Source organism: Culex quinquefasciatus, chromosome 3 (assembly GCF_015732765.1).
Source record: "Culex quinquefasciatus strain JHB chromosome 3, VPISU_Cqui_1.0_pri_paternal, whole genome shotgun sequence".
NCBI classification, from domain to species: domain Eukaryota; kingdom Metazoa; phylum Arthropoda; class Insecta; order Diptera; family Culicidae; genus Culex; species Culex quinquefasciatus.
In genome coordinates this window covers 136,016,690-136,039,256 of record NC_051863.1, presented here as the reverse complement: position 1 = coordinate 136,039,256, position 22,567 = coordinate 136,016,690, and the positions used below count along the sequence as shown (strand labels likewise).

Sequence of the window (22,567 nt, the reverse complement as noted above, 5' to 3'; positions counted from 1 at the left end):
GAATGGTTTTCTGGGGAACGTGACACAATCGAGATTTTTTTTTGCCAGCCTTATCAATGCAGAAAAATGCTTTTTAGATTGTTTTCAGTGGATTAGACTTTTATTTCCATTAAATTTGTTAGTTTTTTGAAAAAAAATTATTGCACCCTGACTTTTCGGACCAATTTTGAAAGGAGGGGGAAGGGAGGCGACATAAACTTTGAAAAATATTAGTTTTTTTTACAAATTCATCGACAGGATTTTGAACAGGAAACCGTTGTACATAAAAATTGGCATAGGGCTTTAGGACCCTATTACCATGGTTGGGATTCCAGTGCGGACTTTGCGGACAGTTTGTGTGCAGATTTTTTGCCGAGCCGACGGAAGATTTTGGTTTAGCCACCGAACTGAATTTGAGCAACTGAATTGAGCACTTTTACTGCAAGACTGGACGGAACTGTCAGAAGTAACATTTTTACACGATCACTGATCGGGCACGGGTTTCCACGATTTTTCGGCGGGTTTTTTCTCGGGAAAGTGGTTTTCTTCGGCGGGTTTTCAGCAGCTAGAGTGCGCGATGTCCAGAGCGGTTACGGTGGAGGATAATGACGGAAACGTCTTCACCATTGATTTCAACTGGAGAAAGATCAGCGAGGCCTACGACTCCATCGCGATAGACTATTTTTTTACACAGGTAGACGACTTTCACACGACTGAACTGTCCTTTCGCTGATTGATTTGCAGGCACCTAGGGAATCGGAACCTTACGGTTCCGGTTCGAAGGATCAACACTTCGGATCTTCCCATCAGAAATTATACCCGCGAGTTAACATTTTTAAATATATATAAACTGATATTACAAGCCACAATTTCAAAATTGGAGTCCAAAAACCTAGACCTAATGTCCAGCTTAAAAATAGCATAAAACTCGGGATGTTCTTATCTAGATCGTTTTTGATGAAATCATTCACGGTTACTTCTAATTTTATCTAATAGCTAGTTTTCAAAATGCTCCAGGTCAAACGATAACCATTTTCTTGAATTTTAATAATTTATTAATTCTCCAAAATATATACAATTTGTTAGTGCCTTTTTCATTTAATTTAATTTAGTTCGGCGTTTAAGTATTACTTGTGTAGCGACCCTAAGTCGCTTACCTACTATACATAGACTACAGTTATTGTTTGTCATGAACAATGTCAAGTTCACGACAACGGTAAATGGTCTAGCACACGCGGTGTGTTATACAAAACATTCAGGTAGCGGTAACGCTTGACACCTGATGTTTTGTATAACATTTTTCGACCACGGCCTAGGGCACTGGTAGATCCACAGTTCAGTGATCTTAGTATTTAACGGCCTGAGCTTGTTCAGTCGGGGTCTCTTTTTGTATTGTGCAGTCATTAGTCAGTGTTCCTTATGCTTGTGCTCTGTTGTCAGTTGTGCAGCCAATAGTCTTGTGCTTGGGTTTGTGCTTGTACTTGTGTCAGTCAGTACTCGTGTCAATGTAATAAATAAAAACAGTTAAAATCAATGTGTAAGTGTTATCTTTCCAGTGCATAATATCACAGTTATCCCGCTCGGACACTCGGTCCGATACATCTGGTGACAGCGGAAACTAACCGCTAGGAAAAAGGAAAACGCCATTTCTGACTGACTTAAGTAATAATTGTTACAGCACTCGATTTTGATTAGAAGATACAAGGAAGCAAAAGTGTGTGGGTGTACTACTCGTGAATTCTAGAACCATGCAGAACTGAGTATTGTTTGTGACCGTTTTTAGTGAATTTGTGTGTTGCTGTTTCGATGACTTTGACGATTTCATCCGTAAGCAAAGCAGGCCACCACGAGAGGATGATCATCATTCTACTGATAACATGGTGAGTACCTTTTAGTTTTAAGTTCTGTTTTTTTTGTGAAAAAAGTAATATTGTTTGATGATTTGATGGAGAAGTCAGTACTTCAAAGCTATTTCGTTGAGTAAAAGTGTTTGAATAAAATGTTCATTGTTATGCATCACTTATAAATTTCAATTTTAAATTATAAAATAACAAAATGGTGTTTGATCTGAAAGAGGCAGTAATTTGCATTCCAAAATTTGATGGATCTCATAACCATCTACAAAATTTTATTGCATTTATAGACCTTTTTGCACAAGGTAATGAAAATAATGTCAACCTTCATTGGGAACATCAACTACTTGTAGTAGTTCGCATGAAGTTTCATGGGAAAGCGCTAGATAAAGCTGACAATATAATTAAAGAAACTTGGAATGAAACCAAACTAGCTTTGAGAAATGCCTTTGAAGAAAAATTAAGTATTGAGCAGATTATCATGCAAGTTTATAGTTTAAAGCAATTGTATCATGAATCTTTTGAAGATTATAAAGAGAGGGCTGACAAAATTCATGCTTCTATTAAAAAGCTTGGGAATAACGTCTATGCAAATAGACAATTTAAATCAAATTTTATCTCAGGTTTGAGAGATTACAATGTTGTGAAACTTGCAGCAAATATCCAAGCTGATGATTATGAAGACTTAGTTGCAGAATTAGTCAAAAAGTGCAGATATATTGAAGCAATTAATACCAGTTCAGCAATGAAACAAAATTATACAAATAACAATTACGATGATGCAATTCGTTATCACTCAGATGATTTTAACGGTGGATGTACATCATTTAACAAACGCCATTATAACTATAGCTCTAATTCAAACTCAAACAGTAGACCATATTATCATGGGAGGAAAAACAACAAATTTCAAAATTTTGAAAATCGCCCACAATGGCAAGACAGAAACCAGTCTCAAAATTTTAATGATAGCAATTTTAATAACCAGACTAATGGTTCAGACTGGTTTGATAACAGAAATGCTAATTTCAGTCAACAAGAAATGGACAATCAGAATAATTTACTAAATTATTCAGATAATTGTTCAGTTTTTGTAACAGAAGAGTCAGAACTAGTGCATAGTTTTGAAGATTTTAATCAAAATTATGAGTCTAAAAATGTAATAGATATTTCAAATTCAAATTACGATGAGCACATCGAACTTGCTGAAAATAGTGAAAATTTGAGTATTGTGCTAACTACTGCGGCATGGAAAGGTGACAATTTATTTGAAGAAAATACTGCGGATGAACCAACTACACACAGTGAAATCGAAGTACAAGTTTTGAATGTTAATGAAGAGTTAGATCAGTTGACCCAAATAAATGAAATAAATGATGATGTTGCAACTACGTCTGATTATTTTAAAGAAGAATATAATAAATCAGATGACAAAGAAATTATTTATGATTTAACAAAGATTTATGCTGAGATTAACGATTCAAACATAATTATTCCTCAATGGATATTTAATCAGAAAACGACTGAGGAAATTCAAAATGGAGTTCATCAAGAACAAGTTGTTGTATTGAAATTTGATCCTATAAAAGATACCGTTTTTGAAAGCCAGTATAATCCAAAAGATGCCAATGAGATCATAGAAAGTGATATTGCATTGGTTGAAACAACGAACCCGATTGCATTAGAACAAGTTAGAACGTTTAAAACATTAAAACAATATCACACAGATAAATTCAACTCTCGGTCGATATCATCATTGAATTATGGTGATAGAAAAGAGAACTCAAATTCAATTGAAGAAATTAAACCATTAATTTTGACCAGTCAAAATGTATTGCAATCATCACAAAAGCTTGAAGATTTTAGAAGATTTCGTATGAAAGGAAGCTAAATATGTTTTTGATAATTTGGACTGGACACATTATCGAAGAATGTCGAATGAAAATTGAAATGAAAAGGATATGTATTTTAAAAAGAAGTGAATGATTAAACATAACGGTCGCTCAAGTGCAGTGCTCTTTATAACTTTATTCATGAGTGTGGACTCTTATTATCACGTTCACAATATGTATTTAAAATAAATAAATCTGTATTGTGGTAACTCACCCGCATAATGAAATGTGCATTCAAAGATTTGCCTATCGATGGTTTCATCATTAGGTTTAATCCTCTACTAAAATAAAATAAAAAGTAAATTAAAATGATCAAGATACTAAAATACAAACTCAATTGACCGACAATCATGGCAAGATTTTGTGATGCGAAAAAGTGACCTGCTTCACTGTGCTCCTAAGGAAGTTATGAAGCTTAATTATACAACGACGTAGTGATCGCAACAGGCGATTTGCTTCCATTATGCAGCGTTAGCAAAATGCTTTTCAATGTTTGTTTACTTGATGACACACACGCTAATAATGTGTACGCTGTCAATGAAAACGTTGATGATGTAAATTCGTTTAGTACTTTCAAGAGGAATTTGAGTTTAATCATGTAAAAAAATAAAACATTGCATTTTATACTAATATGCTTGCATGCGAGAATTTCCCTTTGCTTGAGACTTTTCTTTTCAGCACACCTACTACCAACTTTTCGGGGTCATAGGGGGAATGATCGGTCGGATCATTTATGTAAGTATATAAATTGAATGATGCCAGTAAATGATTCGGACTATTCTATTCACCAAAATTTAATATCATTCAATTTAGAAGAGCGATAAATAAAATGATTGAAAAAATTTGAAAATAACCAATCATTTTGTTTATAAAATATAAAAAAAAAACAAATTGAGAGTCAATCAAAATTAAATGCCGCCTAGCAAATAAAATATGGGGCTTAGCCAATTCGTAGAGATAATCATTATATTTAAATAATCATTATATTTAAAAAAAAAATCTGCAAATTAAAAAAAAAAATGCTGCTTAGCAATTCAAAGTATAAAAACAAAAAAAAAACTTAGGGTTTAGAATTTTGAGCCAGTCCTCAGAGAGCGGTATCCACTCTGCTAGGGAGCAGAGGTAACTTCAAACTTCAACATTGACGCTGGGGTCTTCAAGATAGGACAACGAAGGGTCCTTGGCGTTACTCCAGATGGTGGTGATCTTCTCAATCAATGACGCTAGGGTCTTCAAGATAGGACAACGAAGGGTCCTTGGCGTTACTCCAGATGTTGAAAATTGGTGATCTTCAATGTTACTCAATGTTGTATGGTGTTCTATTGTTGTTGACGAAGCTGATGGTCTAGACTGTGGCAAGGAGAATGGCAAGATGAGAGATCGATGGAATCTCGTTGGAAAGACAAATATATACGGTGTCAACATACGATTTAAACGACGAAATATATACGGTGTCAACATACGATTTAAACGACGGCGACTGGGAGATGATGCTCCTAGATTGCGCCTTATTCATTAATAACCGGAGTGTTATTAGCGGCTAAGCAATGAACTTAGACTGCATTGATTTTGGCAATGGTTGCCTGAACAGATTTTTGGCAGTGTTTGCCTTGACAGAATTGATCAAACGAACTAATGAAAGTTCAATCATACCGTGTCAAGCCAACGAGATACGAAAAGTTTAACAAGAGATGGCATCAACAACAGATTGAACACTTAACAGCGAAAAAGTCAACAGTTGGAACAACAGAGTCAATATTGTCAACACAGCCCAGACGTACATCATCAAAGCAGTAAGGACAACCGTGATTATCCCCGAAGACACCCCAGAGTCATATCGCGAGACAGAAGACATCCAAGAAGACATCCCTGAGGTAGCAAGGACCAACGTAAAGTTAGGAAAAATTATAATATTTTACCAAAAACTTACAACTATCTACTTGAAATCAATCTCTTCAAGATTAATTTCAAGCTGTTAAGGAAGGGGAGATGTAGCGACCCTAAGTCGCTTACCTACTATACATAGACTACAGTTATTGTTTGTCATGAACAATGTCAAGTTCACGACAACGGTAAATGGTCTAGCACACGCGGTGTGTTATACAAAACATTCAGGTAGCGGTAACGCTTGACACCTGATGTTTTGTATAACATTTTTCGACCACGGCCTAGGGCACTGGTAGATCCACAGTTCAGTGATCTTAGTATTTAACGGCCTGAGCTTGTTCAGTCGGGGTCTCTTTTTGTATTGTGCAGTCATTAGTCAGTGTTCCTTATGCTTGTGCTCTGTTGTCAGTTGTGCAGCCAATAGTCTTGTGCTTGGGTTTGTGCTTGTACTTGTGTCAGTCAGTACTCGTGTCAATGTAATAAATAAAAACAGTTAAAATCAATGTGTAAGTGTTATCTTTCCAGTGCATAATATCACAGTTATCCCGCTCGGACACTCGGTCCGATACACTTGTGTGCAGTTACTATTCTAAGCAAAGATATGGGCAAAAATGTGGGGGGAAAAAAGTACTGGCGAAAAAAATTACGAAATATCTGGATGGATTGGATAGTTGGAAGACAGAAATTTTTACTTTATTTTTTAATTATAAAAAAAAAACAAAATGTTATTATCTCAATTAAAATCGAGCAATTCAGGTTGTTTTCCAAATTTTAAAAGTTAAAACGTAATAAAGAAAAATCATTGAAATTTTATATGAGTGCCCACCCTGAATTTAGTGCTTCAATTCAACCTTATTGTACTTAGCAGCAGCAACTTTTATAGATGGCGACTATAGAGAGGCCATAACAGAGAGTAAAACAGAGCCTTTGGAGTTTCGAACAATCGCGACCTCAACCACAGCAGCAGCAGCAGAAGCCGTGCACGTAATCGCGGCCATCGTTGTTGTTTATTACAAGTGCAATTACAAAGCCCACCAACATGCCTTTGCTGCCGATGGCGTAACAGAGAGCGAAAGTGCGCAAAACTTCTTGGCCAAACGCACCTCTCCGGCTTGAAAAAAAACACACCCTCCGCGCTCTAGTATCTAGTCACAACCCGAGAGAGCTGGCCGCCGAAATCAGCCCGAAAATGCGCGTTGGCGAGGACGAGCTGCCCAGCCTGGAGTACATCGAAGATCCGTACATCCCGAAGCTGGACAACTGCCTGACGCCGTCGCTGGACGACATCAGCGAGTACAACGTGGAGGAACTGCTCGGCGATGAGCAGAACTGGCCCGAAGAAACCGAACAGTACCTGCGGTCGCTAACGCTGGACCAGATTCTGGGCGTTTCGTCCGACGAAGACATCGACCCGGATCCGGACGGGTTCCTGGAGATGCAAACCGTCGAGACCGAATTTAGCCCGCAACTTGCCGATTCGAGGGGGAACGGAGCGAGTGGAGCGACGAACCTCAGAGCGGTTGAACCGGGTGATGGAGTTGGGGGTGCGGTGATGAGGAATCTGCTGGCTCATCGGTTGTTGAATGGGCGGCAAGCCAGCAAGCTGAATCAGCTGTTTAGTAAAAGGCGCATTCGAGATGTGCGGGTCACGTTTATTGACTTTTCGAAGCCGTACCTGGCGCGGATATCCAGCGGGGACAACTACAAGAGCTTCCTGAACATTGGGAGTGCAACAGGTATGGGGGTGGGGAACTTTGGGATTTTTAGGACCCATTTTTACTTTCTCTGAATGAGTTCACTATCCTCAAATCACACAACTGTATTGTTTCTATTGAAATCAATGACATGCATCGCAAACAAAATAAAACAAATAATGTAAACACTAGCCCATTCCATGCAAAAATCGTACTTGAAGCTTGAAGTTCGCCCAACCGATCAGCTGATTGCGATAGTCGCAAGCCTCTAGAGCTAGCAAAGCAACCCAAACACCACACAATCAACAAAATAAACTGCTCCGTTAGGGTTAGCCAATCAATGTGTTTTTTTATTGTAATGGTGGTGAAGCCAACGAAAGGGAAATCAAAAACAATTTGCGCCGACGAGAGTCTATATAATGCGAACGATGACATGAAATTATTAAAAGGCAAATAAATAAAGATTTTAAAAATCGACAATTGCCGCACAGCAATAAATAAAATAGAAGCAAAAGTTCCATGACCGTGAAATGTGCCACACAACTCGTTCTGAGGCTAGTGATTACTTTTGGCGCGGAGACGACAAAGTCCAAACTGTTGTTAACGTTGAGTGTGGTCTCAATCAAATTGTTGTATATTTTGAGACAGAAGGCGTGTCAAGTATTTTGTACCGGAAAATTACAGCCGCGCATTTATTAACACCCCAATTTGTGCTTCAATTGACAGTGGTCGTAGGACTATTAACAAACGATCAAAAATAATTGGTGGAACTGATTCAACTGCGTCCGTTTTGCAACTAGTCCATGTTCGGGGACTGCATTGTTTTATTTCCGATTCCGGATATAGTTCAACTTTCGATTTTTTTAATGTATTCCTATTCGTCTATAGAGTAATGCTGGTCATTTTTACGAGCGTGAAATTGGTAATTATAGGAGAAACTTTAAATATTTTAATTTCTATGAATTTCACAATTCTCGTAAAAATGTTCTCTTCTTTAATGAACATCAATAATATTTTATTTAAGAAAATGGTTAATTCTGGAAACGAATAATCCATTTCGTATATTTTTTTTGTATTTTTCCATTAGACATTATGCACAGCAAAAAAAAAGTGATTCTTTTTCGTGTATTTTATGTAAATGTATGTAAAAATACACCCTGAAATATGTATGGAAAACATTCTTGACCAAGATGTAAAAGGCTCATATTGACGTTTATAAGGAACTCTTCAACGATCGGACAGCCGTGCAGGCTAGGGCACAGTGTTTCCTGGTGTGTACTGGGATCCAGCTCCGCAGCTTTGAAATATTTTTTCCTGTACATTTAATGTGTTTTGTGCATGGTTTTTTGTATGCGATTTTTTACTCAAATTTTCGTGTTTTGCAATATGGATATCAACTGTTGTGATTTTTGCGTGGATTTGTACTACACTAGAGTTTTTAGTTAAAAGTACCGTAAACCGTGGTAATATTAATTGAATTGATTTTTTTTTCTTTTTTAAAAAAATGAAAAATACGAATAAGGGAGCGTTTTTTTATTATGTAACGTCTAGGCCTGCGTTACATAATAAAAGAACGCTCCCTTATTCGGATTTAGGAGGCCAACAAAAATTCTTGACTTTTTTTTGATAAGGTCCTATAAACAAATGTAAACATTGAGTGTATCCCTTTCACACCTTATGTCAAAGTCCATCGGAGTAAGCGGGATACACTCAATGTTTACATTTGTTTATAGGACCTTATCAAAAAAAAGTCAAGAATTAAAAAAATATGAAAATTTCAAAAATGTAATAACAAGCCGTGGTCAACATTTGAATGCAAACAGTATTTTAAAAATGCATTTTACACTAGTTCAGCGAAAAAAAAAATTTGCCTCTTTTTTTTTGGGCTATCTTTGAAGGGGAGCTTACAAACACTTTAAATAAAATTTGTACCAGCCTAAACAAGAAAAAAAATTGTCCATACTTCTAAAGATGAAGGTTTTTGCCCTCAAAAACATATAAAAAATTAAAAAAAGCGAATTTTGAGAAAATAAATTCTTGTGAAAAAAAAGTCAATTAAAAAATGAACAATTTTTTTTCCGTGTACTTATTTTTTTTAAGTCCTTATTAATACCTACAACTTTGCTGAAGACACCAAATCATTCAAACAATTCCTTCAAAAGTTACAGATTTTCGAATATTTACGTACCATTTTTGTATTAACAAAATTATAGAGCGTCCAATTTCCCGGGGTTACAAAATTCCTGGGAAACGGGAAATTTTCAACAAATTTCCCGGGAATTTCCGGGAAATATGAAATTTATCGAAAAATTTTCCTGGTTTTGATTAATATTTTGCAACAAAATTGTATAGAACAGCAACTATAATGGTCAAAATAAGTGTTAGGTTCAATTAATGCCTTGGCTGCTTGTAAAAAAAAATACAACTTCTAGAAAATATATATATTTTTTTAAATATATAAGCTATCTTTCAATTCGTTCAAATATCAAAAAATAATGATTAGTATTTTGTTTTTATAAGAAGTAGGGGAAATTCACGGGGATGCTTCGGCTGTCATCTGCATACAATGTCACTGAAGCCTAAAAAGTACCAAAGTTTTGGTGTCTAGTGTCAAAATTATGGGGAGTAACATGACGAAAAGGGTGCAAAATCGAAAGGACGAAAATATTTTTTTTTCTTTATTTTTGTTTCGTTAGTTAAAATGAAATTAAATGTGTACCATTATCCGGGGCAAATCGAGACACATGGGGTGAATTGAGAAGTGATTTTAGCAATGTTTTTGCACACTATTTGAATATTTTTTAATTTGTTTCAGTAGGAATAGACACAAAACAACAAAATTAGTTTCTAAATTTGAACTTTTATGTCTAAAAACAGCTGTTTTGGCTTTCTTGTCGAAAATTTACCAACACATTCAAACCACGGGGTACCATAGAAGTTGGTTTGTTTGACTCAAAAACATGCTTTTTTGTAAAGCCCCACAACGTGAGCCCCACAACGTCCCTAACAATGGGCTATGCCCTGTTCGTGGACTCGCTCTTAAGGTTTCCCAACAACATGGTTGAGCTCAACCGCCTCAAATTGAAGATTTAAATTAACATTATGATGATCTGTAAGTTCATTGGCCAAATAAGAATTTGCGGAAGACATTTCAGAGGATTTGAAAAAGACACCTGCTGGGAAGCTTTGCCTGAGACCTGATGCTAAACATATATTGTTGGTGGCGGCATTTATGGTTTATTTTAATGAAAAAAATCAATATGAGCAGCGACAGGATTATTTTCCAAAAAAATAAATAAGACTTATTATATTTTGATTTGTGACCCTCTGAAATGTTATTCCCGAAACAGCGCCACCAAACATTTGGTGGCGGCTTCAGCAAGCTACGTCAGTATCACGGGCCTGGGGAAATTCTCGTATGTTTGGCAGGTTAAGCACTCGCTCCTAACTCCATCCAATTTGATGATTTTCACTATTTAAACAACTAATTTTGCTAAACTTTTGATAGAAATTTGCTTGCTCACTTCTTATTGAGCTATTTATCACTCGATTTCAGTTGAAAACGCTTTTAATTACACTCAGAAAAAAGTACTGGCAAAATCCATAAGAACGTCTTATGACCTTTCGACATCAGGATTTTATTCGGATGTCATAAGATTTTCTTATGGCTGGGAGGGGAAATTTGACAAAGCCGTTAATTAAGATTTCCATTGAGTTATCTTATGATATTCATAGATGGAATTGTGTACAAAATATATGGCAATGCTCATGGAGATTATATTTATAAACTATGTTTTTTATACCAATTTTTTCTTATTTTTAATTGAATGAAAACAAAAATTTATTTAAATTTTAAACGTATATATTTTTAAATTATCGTAATATACCCAAAACTTCATTTCCTTCCGCTGCTCGTCGTCCCGTTGGTTTACGCAGCCTCCGGTTTAATCGTCTTTTGCTGGTGATTCGGCATGTTCTGCCGGATGGCCACCACCTTCGGCATGACCGCGTCAATCAAACTTAAACCTTCGACCGCTGCTCGGATCTGTCCTCACCGATGCTATTCTCCGGATCCTTCTAGAGGATGCTGAGGAGGGCCGCCGGCGGAACCAACGGCCATTGATATTACCTAAAATACCAAAACAAAATATTCAACTTTGAACCAAAACCCACGAAACACCCGCCACAGAACTTACCTGTGTCTTGGAGGTCGCGGTAAAACTCATAGCGGCGGCGGCAGCTTTGTGAAGTAGTAACCGGAACGAACTACGGGGCGATTTGGAGTAGCGAGCGTTTAAAATTGTTTGCTCGATCCGTCCTTTCGCCATCTTGAAATGTCAAAAAATTTCACACCAGCATCATACGCGAAAACCATTGAAAAATTACAGATGAATTCCATAAGAATTTCTTATGAAGTCCATAGTCTATCAACAGTGGACCAAATACATAAGTAAAGTTTAGTTATAACCATATGAATTTATAGTGACGGTCATAAGATTGTCTATGAAAATCGCGAGAGCCTAGTGGATACTCAAATCAGGCAGCACATAAGATGTAGTCTTATGAAAATCTTACATTCTTTTTCCTCAGTGTAGCTTTAATTGAATGTCAAAGTTCTGACCTGCCAACATTAGAGGCACGCTGGATTTAGAAGCTGTTCCCCTAGCTAGTTATTAATTTTTTAATCACAGTGTTTGGAAAGTGAGTAAAATGAATCCATGCTCCAAAACAATAAATCGTCTCTGTGACCAGTTTGAGTGAATATGATTAAGAATAATATTGTTAATTTAGTTGAAATAAAAAAAAACATTCAGCAATTATGTTTTTCATGGAAAAAAACTGAAATGAAAAAAATGTTATAGAAAATATGTTTTTCATAGAACATATTTTATCCAGCAGAAATCTTACTGGTTTGAGCTCATGAATAAAAAGATTAGCATTGAATTTACCTTAAAAATCTGCTATTCATTTAATACTTCGTAATTTGAGTTTGTAACTATATGGTTCGAAGATTTGAAGATATGAAAATTCGCAAATTTTAAGAATTGAAGATAAAATAGTTTATAGAACTTTGTTTTTAAACAATTATAATTGCCATACAAACATGTAAACTAACTGGAATCACTTTGCAAAGTTTAAAAAAACCATAAATCACAATCCAAAATCGTCAGCACCGTTATAAGTCGACCAAACATGCTGAAGGTCAATGTCAATCGGGCTGTACAATAATAATACAATGTTGATACACACCATCGCACAGTTGAAAGAATCCGTACGAAAGTGGCGATTATCGACGACGGCCAATCGTGGACGGAAGAACCGTATAAACTTACAAAACACACATAGAGAGAACACGTTGCTTCCGAATTAACGCCATTCATGTGTCAAAAATAATGTTCGAGTAAAGCTCTTTTCTTCACTTCCGCTTTTTACAGCAACTACCACCCCATTTATGTGTGTGTGTGTGTTTGTACTACATATGAGCGACCACCGAGTGTAATGTTTCGTAAATAACTACATACAGACGGCCGACCTGTTGCCATCAACTCCTAATACTCTGTATTGTTTTTTTTCCCTCCAGTTCACTAGGTGGGCTTCGGAAGTGTTCGCCAAAGTGGAACGAAATGGTCTCCTCTTTTTTTTTTTTTTTTTGCTCAAATCCCACGAACCGCGAAACTCCCCATCCAAAGGGGGTAAATAAACAAACAAAGCTTAAAACAGCTGGAACGTGTGACTTTTGGCACGTTTGTGAGATTTATATTTTGAAACACACATGCTCGCAGACGGTTGAATGAATGATGAGTGTTAAAAGCACGATTTGTTGCAATATTAATATGTTTTTTTTGCTTTCTTTCTTCTTCTTTTACAGACAATTCTGGCAAATTGTCCGATGCATCTCCGGTCGGATCGGTCAGCTCGGCGGAGATCGCCCAGGAGTTTTCCGGGCTCACCGTGGAGGAACAGGAAGCGCAACGGGCCGAGTGGAGTCAGGTAGGTTAATTGCTAGTGTAAACATGTTGACTTCAAGAAAATTACTGTTCTGTTAAATTAAAAAAAAAACAAAAATTAAATGAGAAATAAGTCGCCGTTCTACGCATAATTGTCCCATGTTCAAAAAAGTGCAACTGAGAAATACGCGATTGAAATTTTTCGACCGATTTCTGTGGTTCTACGCATAATTTTCCCGTGGGTCCCTATTCGTTCTGTATGTCCCTAATCGCCCCAATTAGGCGTTTTCACTCTTATTTGTGTTCCTCTTACTATACAAAAGATAAACAAGACACAATGCTTCTTAAAACTAATGATTCCGTATAAGAAAATACTTGGTGGGACAATTATGAGTAGAAGCGTAACGCTGGGACAAACAGACTTGGTACTCAAACCAAACTTAAAAATGCTAAAAAGTCAAAATTGTCTAAAAATGACATGGGACAATTCTGCGTAGAACGGCAGTAAGGGTGGAAATAATAAGTTAATTACCGTAATCTGGGGTGAATCGGGACTACAGTCTGAATAGGGACAGCAGTTTTTATAGCACTTAAAGCCTTAACATTTGGAAATGGATGTACACATTTTGTTGGCCTGGGTCTGTTCTAACCGAAACCAACCAGAAAAATCAAAATATTGTGTTTCAACATGGTTAAAACTGCTGTCCCAATTCACCCCATCTGTTCCGATTGACCACAGTTTACGGTAGTTGTTTTCTAAGTCTCACCCAAACAACCCACCATTTTCTAATGTCGATATCACAGCAATGATTATCAATGTTAAAACATGAAACATTCGTGGAATTTTGTGATCTTTTCGAAAAAAAACATTTTTTTGAATATTTTTTATTTCACTTTTTTTAAACTAACAATTTAAAAGGGCCAAACATTCATTGTTAAATGGGTAATTCTCTACCAACTCACACGAAATCGGGAAAAGTTGCCCCGACCCCTCTTCGATTTGCGTGAAACTTTGTCCTAAGGGGTAACTTTTGTCCCTGATCACGAATCCGAGGTCCGTTTTTTGATATCTCGTGACAGAGGGGCGGTACGACCCCTTCCATTTTTGAACATGCGAAAAAAGAGGTGTTTTTCAATAATTTGCAGCCTGAAACGGTGATGAGATAGAAATTTAGTGTCAAAGGGACTTTTATGTAAAATTAGACGCCCGATTTGATGGCGTACTCAGAATTCCGAAAAAACGTATTTTTCATCGAAAAAAACACTAAAAAAGTTTTAAAAATTCTCCCATTTTCCGTTACTCGACTGTAAAAAATTTTGGAACATGTCATTTTAAGGGAAATTTAATGTACTTTTCGAATCTACATTGACCCAAAAGGGTCATTTTTTCATTTAGAACAAAAAATTTCATTTTAAAATTTCGTGTTTTTTCTAACTTTGCAGGGTTATTTTTTAGAGTGTAACAATGTTCTACAAAGTTATAGAGCAGACAATTACAAAAATTTTGATATGTAGACATAAGGGGTTTGCTTATAAACATCACGAGTTATCGCGATTTTACGAAAAAAAAGTTTTGAAATAGTAGTTTATGCAACAAGTTGCAAAAAGAGAATTTTTTCAGCACGAGTCGTACATTTATCCAACGAGGTTCACCGAGTTGGATAAATACGAAGAGTGCTGAAAAAATCAAGTTTTGCAACGAGTTCCATACAACATTTTTTGCAATTCCGAAAAACACCCATTGAGTGAAATTTTAAGTCAAATTAACATGTATGTTGTCAATAAATCGTTTAAATCAAAAAAATGTTGAAAAGTGTTACTTTTCGAAACAAGTGCTGAAAAGTTCAACTTTTCAGCACCCATTTCAGTGCTGAAAAGTAGAACTTTTCAGCATTTATTTTGAAAAGTGTTGCTATTCGATTTTGTTATTTTTGGAACAGAAAAGTAGGATATTTCGTCGTTCAAGAATGACAGGAAAAGTAAGTAGTTTCACGACGGAATTGCAAAAAAGTAACTTTTTGCGTTTCTCTTTGTTTCGTCGTCCGTGTCTGTCGCGGGTGACCATGAATGGCCATGATCGATGACGACCAACTTTTTCAAAACTTTTTTTCGTAAAATCGCGATAACTCGTGATGTTTATAAACAAACCCCTTATGTCTATATATCAAAATTTTTGTAATTGTCTGCTCTATAACTCTGTGGAACATTGTTACACTCTAAAAAATAACCTGCAAAGTTAGAAAAAAACACGAAATTTTAAAATGAAAAATTTTGTTCTAAATGAAAAAATGACCCTTCTGGGTCAATGTAGATTCGAAAAGTACATTAAATTTCCCAAAAAATGACATGTTCCAAAAATTTTTACAGTCGAGTAACGGAAAATGGGAGAATTTTTAAAACTTTTTTAGTGTTTTTTTCGATGAAAAATACGTTTTTCGGAATTCTGAGTACGCCATCAAATCGGGCGTCTAATTTTACATAAAAGTCCCTTTGACACCAAATTTCTATCTCATCACCGTTTCAGGCTGCAAATTATTGAAAAACACCTCTTTTTCGCATGTTCAAAATGGAAGGGTCGTACCGCCCCGCCGTCACGAGATATCAAAAAACGGACCTCGGATTCGTGATCAGGGACAAAAGTTACCCCTTAGGACAAAGTTTCACGCAAATCGAAGAGGGGTCGGGGCAACTGCTGTGTGAGTTGGCGGAGAATTACCCAAATGTTAGTCTTAGTGTTAGAGATGAATGCACATAAGTATAAAATCTCTCTAATTCAATTAAAAAAAAATTCAGTGTAGTCCATACCTACAACTTTGCCGAAGACACCAAATCGATCAAAAAATTCCTTCAATGGATACAGATTTTTGAATTTTCATATATCATGTTTGTATGAACAGCTGCCAAATTTGAACCGGCTCCGTGGCTTAATGGTTGCGGCTTCTGCCTCGAAAGCAGAAGGTTCAGGGATCAAATCCCGGTCGGTTCTCTTGAAATTTGGAATCAGGAATTGAACTTTGAATATGAACAAAAAACCTTTAAGATTCTTTAAGGGATTCGAACTCACACCTTTGGATTGATGGTCTGGGACGCTAACCAGTCGGCCATCATGGAGTTAATGCTACAAAACTGAATAGATCCGTAGTGGCGAAATGATGTCAAACCATTGTATAACTACTAACACCGTCTCAAAAACAGCCCAGGGCCATCTCATATACTCATGAACTGGACGAGGGAGTCGTGGATTGCCTGGCCCGAGTTATCTGCATTACCGATCTATGTCTGTACAATTTCAGAAAAAATCGTTAGCCAGAGAAAGGTATTCGCTTCAAAGGTTCTTGAGATATATGGTGGTTACTAACCGAACCGTCTCAGTTGAAATATACTGTGGTCATGGCCAAGTCCTGCCAAGACGAGGGTTCAAATACATACATACATACACATACATACATCATGTTTGTATGAACAGCTGCCAAATTTGTATGGAAAATTATATGGACAAAATAATGATGCAAAATGGCTTCTTTGGGCTAAGGCACCAAAAAAGTTTTAGCCAGATCAAAAAATCGAATGACCGAAATCTCAGATAATTGCTCACATAAGAGAATAATCAATGAAAAAAATCTCCTCCGATTGATAGATTATGAGACGTTTATTCTGTTCTTTTTGAATAATAAAAGAAAATTGTAAAGTTTTTATAAAATAAAACAAAGTGGAACAGAGCCAAAAAAAATATTTTTTTTTTGAAAATTCATTCTAATTTTGAATGGAAATGATTGGAAAAGTAATCAAAAAAGACATTTTATACATTATGAAAAAATATGTTCCAATAAAAATCAGCAATATTATTTGTTATTAATTGCAGTAGATCATTTTTAAGCAATTTTTGTTCGTCAAGAAAAAATGGTGGCAAATGGGCAGTATTCATGATTGCTGAGAGTCGCAGGACTCTCGCCCTTTGCTATTAGTAAGTATCCAGCAAAGCAAAGGGTATAGCATGCATTTAATACTGTCAACTCCCATTCGGCTGTGTTCTCGTCGCTGTCATGTTGTAAACTGGAGCCGAGGGAGGTCCTGTTGTGAATTCTAGTTGGAGGTGGTCCGAAGATCATTGAAGAAGGTAGAATTCGCCATCACCCAAGACACGAAGGCACGAAGGATAGACCATGTCTTGGGGGGTGAAAGGATGATAGGATTTAGTGATAATACCACAATTTTAATATTTGTCTTTCTCTCTTATTTCAGAGGATGCCTGTTCTGAGTTCTAAGTGTTGCAGAAGCCTTCCGCTCTACATAATGGAGCCTTCCTTCTATCATTTCCTGTATTTTGAAAAAGGTGATGCGCCGAATGTCGACATATAGCTTATCACACTTACTCCATACGGTGTGAGCGTGAAATGCTGTATGTTTGCAATTGGTGCATTGGCTATTTTCAAATCAGGCTAGATTTTTCCTATTATTTTAAGATAAAATTTAGTAAAATCTATCCATCTATTTATTTTGCTATTGCTATAACTTGTCCCTTACCTCACAAACTTTAACTACTCTATTCTTCAAACTTGGAATCGCAATACATTATTGTAGAAATGTAACAGTTGAAAAAAAAATTGGTAAGAAATTTGGGCATAACTGTTATTAATATGATTAAAGGTACGTTCAATCTGTTTTATTATATATATTAACTATTCTAGTTTATTTGTCCTGTCCCATATTTCACAACTTCAGTTGTTATCTTGTAAACTTCTCGTTACAAGTTGGTAGTTCTGTCTAGTTGCAAAATAAGGTTTCTTTATTCTTTCTTTATGTGTTAGTCTGTTATCCAATGTTCGATTTTATTTTACATTGTACTTATCCCATTTTTTTTTCTTTTTCTCTTTCATGTACCTTGCGAGCATACGATGACCAAAAAGTCATTGTATAAGCCAACACACGTGTATTTTTCACAAAGCCGCGAAACAGAACAAGTATTTTTATAAGTGCGTGAATAACAATCGGTCGTTGAAGCTCAAAAATGTGAGAACAATATCGCGCCGTGGTTCAGTGATAATAAGGCGAAGAAAGTAGACGACGATTCCGCATGAAGAATATAGCGGAAATTATGTGTTAATTGCACAATGGATGAAGGTTTGAAGTTGACACTATCAAAAGGGAATGGTAAGATGCAATAGTAATATTGCTAGGTTTGATAGTGTCAAAAGGTAAGATCAAGGAATAGGGATTATATGAAACTATCAAACTGTCATAATTATTGTATTCACTGAAATATCTATCCGCTTTCTACCCCCAATGTGTCCTGCACTGGGGGTGCCTGGGGTAACTTCGAGTTGACCTGGGCCGCCCGAGGAATTATGTCGTAGGTGGTTCGTGTACTTCTCACTCACCTCTCCTCGCGGCAAGGTTTTCCGTAGGTCTACACTCGAACATGCAACATGGGACAGCATGAATCTTCAGCTGAAGCCGGACGAATGTATTCCGAAATTACAGAATTACAGAATTTTTGTTCGTCAAGAAAAAATGCTTTCAAGTTTTTTTCTTTCTCCATTTTAAGTATTTTTAATATGCATTTATCTTGTCCATTGTTTGTTTTTATTTGTAGTTTTAGGCCTATTCTACAAACTCCAATGATTATATTTTGCCTATTTGCCGGTTTTCATATTTTTTCAGTCACTTTGTCGAGTATTTTTTTAGCCGCAAGTCGCACTTTCAAATCGCAACAAAGTGTGTCAAAAATAATCCGGGACTTGGGACATTAGTTAGAAACAGGGCCAAAGTTGGCCACAGAAATATATATTATTTTTTCAAAACATTAAAATACTTTTTTCACTGCTTGCAAAATTCTCACTAAACAGGTATTTTTTTAGCTGGTTCCAAGAAAAAAATGCTGAATTGGACAATAAAGGAGGTATTAGACTATGGCAATCAAACAAACTCACACTTTTTCGCAGTTGACAGTTCGCTAAACTCGCAATCCTCTTTGAGGCAAACTCGCAAACAAGACAAAATATATGCAAGCTGACGTTTCTGCAAACAAATCGATGCCTCTGTGCTCTCTTGTACTAAGCTTGCTGGTTTTCCTATCTAGTTAGCATCAGGGAACGAACTTAGCCACCCAGTTTTGCAAAGCTTTAGTTGTCACCTGCCCCCATTTTTTTCTGTGCTTATTATAGGCACCTCAGATTGGAGGTGCTTATTTTTCAACTGTTTTTTCTCCAAAGAATATTTCAAATCAATTTGAAGAAAATCAACACAAGTTTCCGTGTGAAATGTCATGTGCGATGAAGAATCTGTGCTTTTAATGTTGTTCGTTTCTGGCAAAAGTGAATGAGAATTTTGTGAAAACTCGGCCAAATTTCCACAAAAATATGTGTTTTCTCTAGCTTCACCGAACCGTTTCAAAGCGATTTCCTGCACTATTTGATTCTTTCGAAAAATGAAGCAATACTTTCATTTTCAAAGATATTCCTGCAGGTAAAGTATGTAAATAACGCAAATTAAGAAAATACCTTTTGAAGGTGAAAAAAAAACACTCAAAAAGTGAAAACAGAACCAGGATTCAAGTGTGTCTATTGTTCCGTAATTTAACATGTTAGGTTACTTCTTTACAACACCTAAACACATAGGAGAAATTAGACACCAAATTCTCAAATTAGCACCAAGCACCGCACTCGGTTTTTTCAAAGTGCGGTGCTTATCCAAGTTATCTTACTTCAAGTGCGGGTTCTTATTTCTTTCCTTTTTTTCTTAGCATACGAGAGCACAGAACATCGAAATGTTGGCGAACAAAAAACGCAGACAAACTGGCAAACTGTCAAACTGTGCGAGTTTGTTTGTTTGCCCTAGTCTAATACCTCCTTAACTTTGCTGGGACAGCTGTATTATTACCGGAAATCAGCTAAAATTGAAGTTTATATTGCTGTTGAAAATTTAGAATATTTCAAATATTGAAAAATTGAATAAAATTAGAAAAAATGCATTTTAAATTAATTCAATTGAGGCACAAGTTTGCAAATGAGCTAAATTGTTTTTTTTATTCATTTAATTCAGGAACTGGCCCGCGTTGAGGAGGAAATCACCACGCTGCGCACGGTGCTGCAGTCCAAGATTCGGCACGCGGGCGAGCTGAAGCGCAAGCTCGGCATCACGGTGTGGAAGGAAATCACCGACGACATGAGCCAGGGCATCAAGAACGTCAAGGAGAGCAACGTGTGAGTATATATTTCTTGATGGGGGAAGGGGATGTGGGGTGTTATTTTGAAAGTTGTTGGATTTTTTGGGTTCATTGTTTGGCCTCGCATATTTTCTTATTTTTATTGATTTTGCGTTCATACTTTCATTATCATATTTTATGTTTCGGTTTTCGTTTTGTTTCCCCCCTCCAAATTTCTAGTTATCAATCCGTCGAGACAAAAGTGGGCGAAATTACGACAGCAGTTACGAGCGCTCCAATGTAAGTATTTCTAGAAGAGTCCTCCTTCCATGCGTGTCGTGTCTACTAACTTACTACACTACTAAAAGTGGTCCCCCTCTTTTCGCTGTGTCTGTGTCTCACTCTCTCTCAGTGGAACCTAGATATTTAATCGAAACCTATATCGGTTACCTTCACCTTTATGTGTTTTTATTCTCCTCTGTTCTGTTCGTTTTATTTTCTCTCTCTTTTATTTATTTTTTCCAATCAATCTGAAACTTACCCCTCTGCCCTTCAACCAAACTGCAAACCGGCTTATCCTTGTTTTTGTTAACGATATTGCATTTCCCTCCGCCATGTTTCTATGTCTTTCGCGATATGATACGGTACGGTACTCACTGTCCACGTGCGCGGGCTTCTGCTTTACGCCAAAAACCAAAAAAATAAATAACAAAATCACATTTAGGATAGCGAGAGGGTGAGTACTAAAATCGGCTCTCCCCGAAACTCATTGGAAAAGCGTTTTATTCATTTGCATGTGATTGTATTTGTGACCCCTTATTCTATATTTTTTGGTTGCTCAACCGTTCCGTGGGTTATTGTCTAACATTCTCGATAGTTTGGGGATCGTTTGTATATTACGTAGATTGTACAATACACAGAATCTGAAAAAAACACATTGCAAAACAATTCTTATCAAAAATCATTGATCATTCCTCCTGTTCGAAGACTCACAATTATGAGAATTTTCAGTCGAGAATATACTTTTTGCAGTGTTCCCAGATTGCTTGATTTTGTTTTTTGCTTTTTTCAATTGACAAGATTGCGAAAATGGCCTTCCGTCTATTCTAATAGTGATTTGATTTTTTACAATATTTTTTCATAAAGAGGCAGTTCCCAAGTTTTTTCGTCGAAATATCCGTTTTTGCATTTCGTTTCTATTTATTTTCATGAATCATCCATTTTTTTTCTGGTTGTTTCTGACCAATTAAATGTACTCGTCAAAGTAGTACGGCTCAGTTTTTTTTTAGAAAAAATAATTAAACTACAACAAAATACTTACTATAAACTTCAAAATTTTACTGCAAATAAAAGTCAAACAATCTAAAACGCATTTTTCTGCATTGTTAATCATATTTAGCATGTTTGGGCTGGATTTAACATATATTGAATTTTTATGAAATTCCAATGAACAAACAATTAATTGTCGTTAATACTTAGGTATTTTGGAAACTAATGATTGCAAAAAAACTGGACAGGTGTATAATACATTTTTAAACATTTGTTTTCATTCAAATGTTAAAACCGTGGCTCGTAAATTCAATTTTTTTACTTTTTTTGCCAAAATTGTATGGGGTCTTGTATGGGTGAACCAATGACACAAAGTTGCTTATTTGGTCTAAGGAAAGGCCTTCAAAAAGTTGGAACCAATTTAAAAATATTAGTACCGTCAACAGGGGTGACATTGGGTCTGGGGGGTGAGATTGGGTCATACAAATTTCGGCATTTTTGTATGACCCAATTTCACCCCCCAGACCCAATGTCACCCCTGTTGACGGTATAATCCATTTCCGGTTTTGGTCGAGAATCGCTCACAAGTCAAAAAAAATCTTGCAACCCTGTCTTTTGTTATAACCACTTAAGTGATATTTATGTAGGTTTTTGAAGCCGAATCTCCCTTATGCAGGGTGCCCGCTAAAAATAAAATTCGCCAAAATCCGCGAAAAATCGGGAAAAAGTCGAGAACTTGTGTCTTTTTTGTCGACAAGTTGAGAAAAGTTGGAAATCTCAAGCATACCTGTTTAAAATCATTTTTTAACTCTTGCAATATTTTGTACAATTTAAAATAGATTTCACTTAATTCGTCTTTAGCACTTCACATTAATTGTTAAGATTTTCCCAATATTTTCAT

At 36.3% G+C, this 22,567-nt stretch overlaps 1 protein-coding gene across 5 annotated transcripts in view; it reads left to right on the top strand.

Moving 5' to 3' along the window:
- Positions 1-22,567, top strand: part of LOC6047503 (tumor protein D52) — a 32,779-nt gene that overhangs the window by 5,711 nt on the left and 4,501 nt on the right. The window contains exons 2-6 of one of the 5 annotated variants that reach the window (XM_038264727.1): positions 6,480-7,347; positions 13,175-13,296; positions 20,295-20,455; positions 20,638-20,697; positions 21,122-21,133. In XM_038264727.1, the coding sequence (XP_038120655.1) occupies positions 6,801-7,347; positions 13,175-13,296; positions 20,295-20,455; positions 20,638-20,697; positions 21,122-21,133 (902 nt within the window). In that variant the 5' untranslated portion in view covers positions 6,480-6,800. Of the gene's footprint in view, positions 1-6,476; positions 7,348-13,174; positions 13,297-20,294; positions 20,456-20,637; positions 20,698-21,121; positions 21,134-22,567 lie in introns of all 5 variants that reach the window. The other 4 variants (XM_038264726.1, XM_038264729.1, XM_038264728.1 and 1 more) reach the window with 4 other exon arrangements.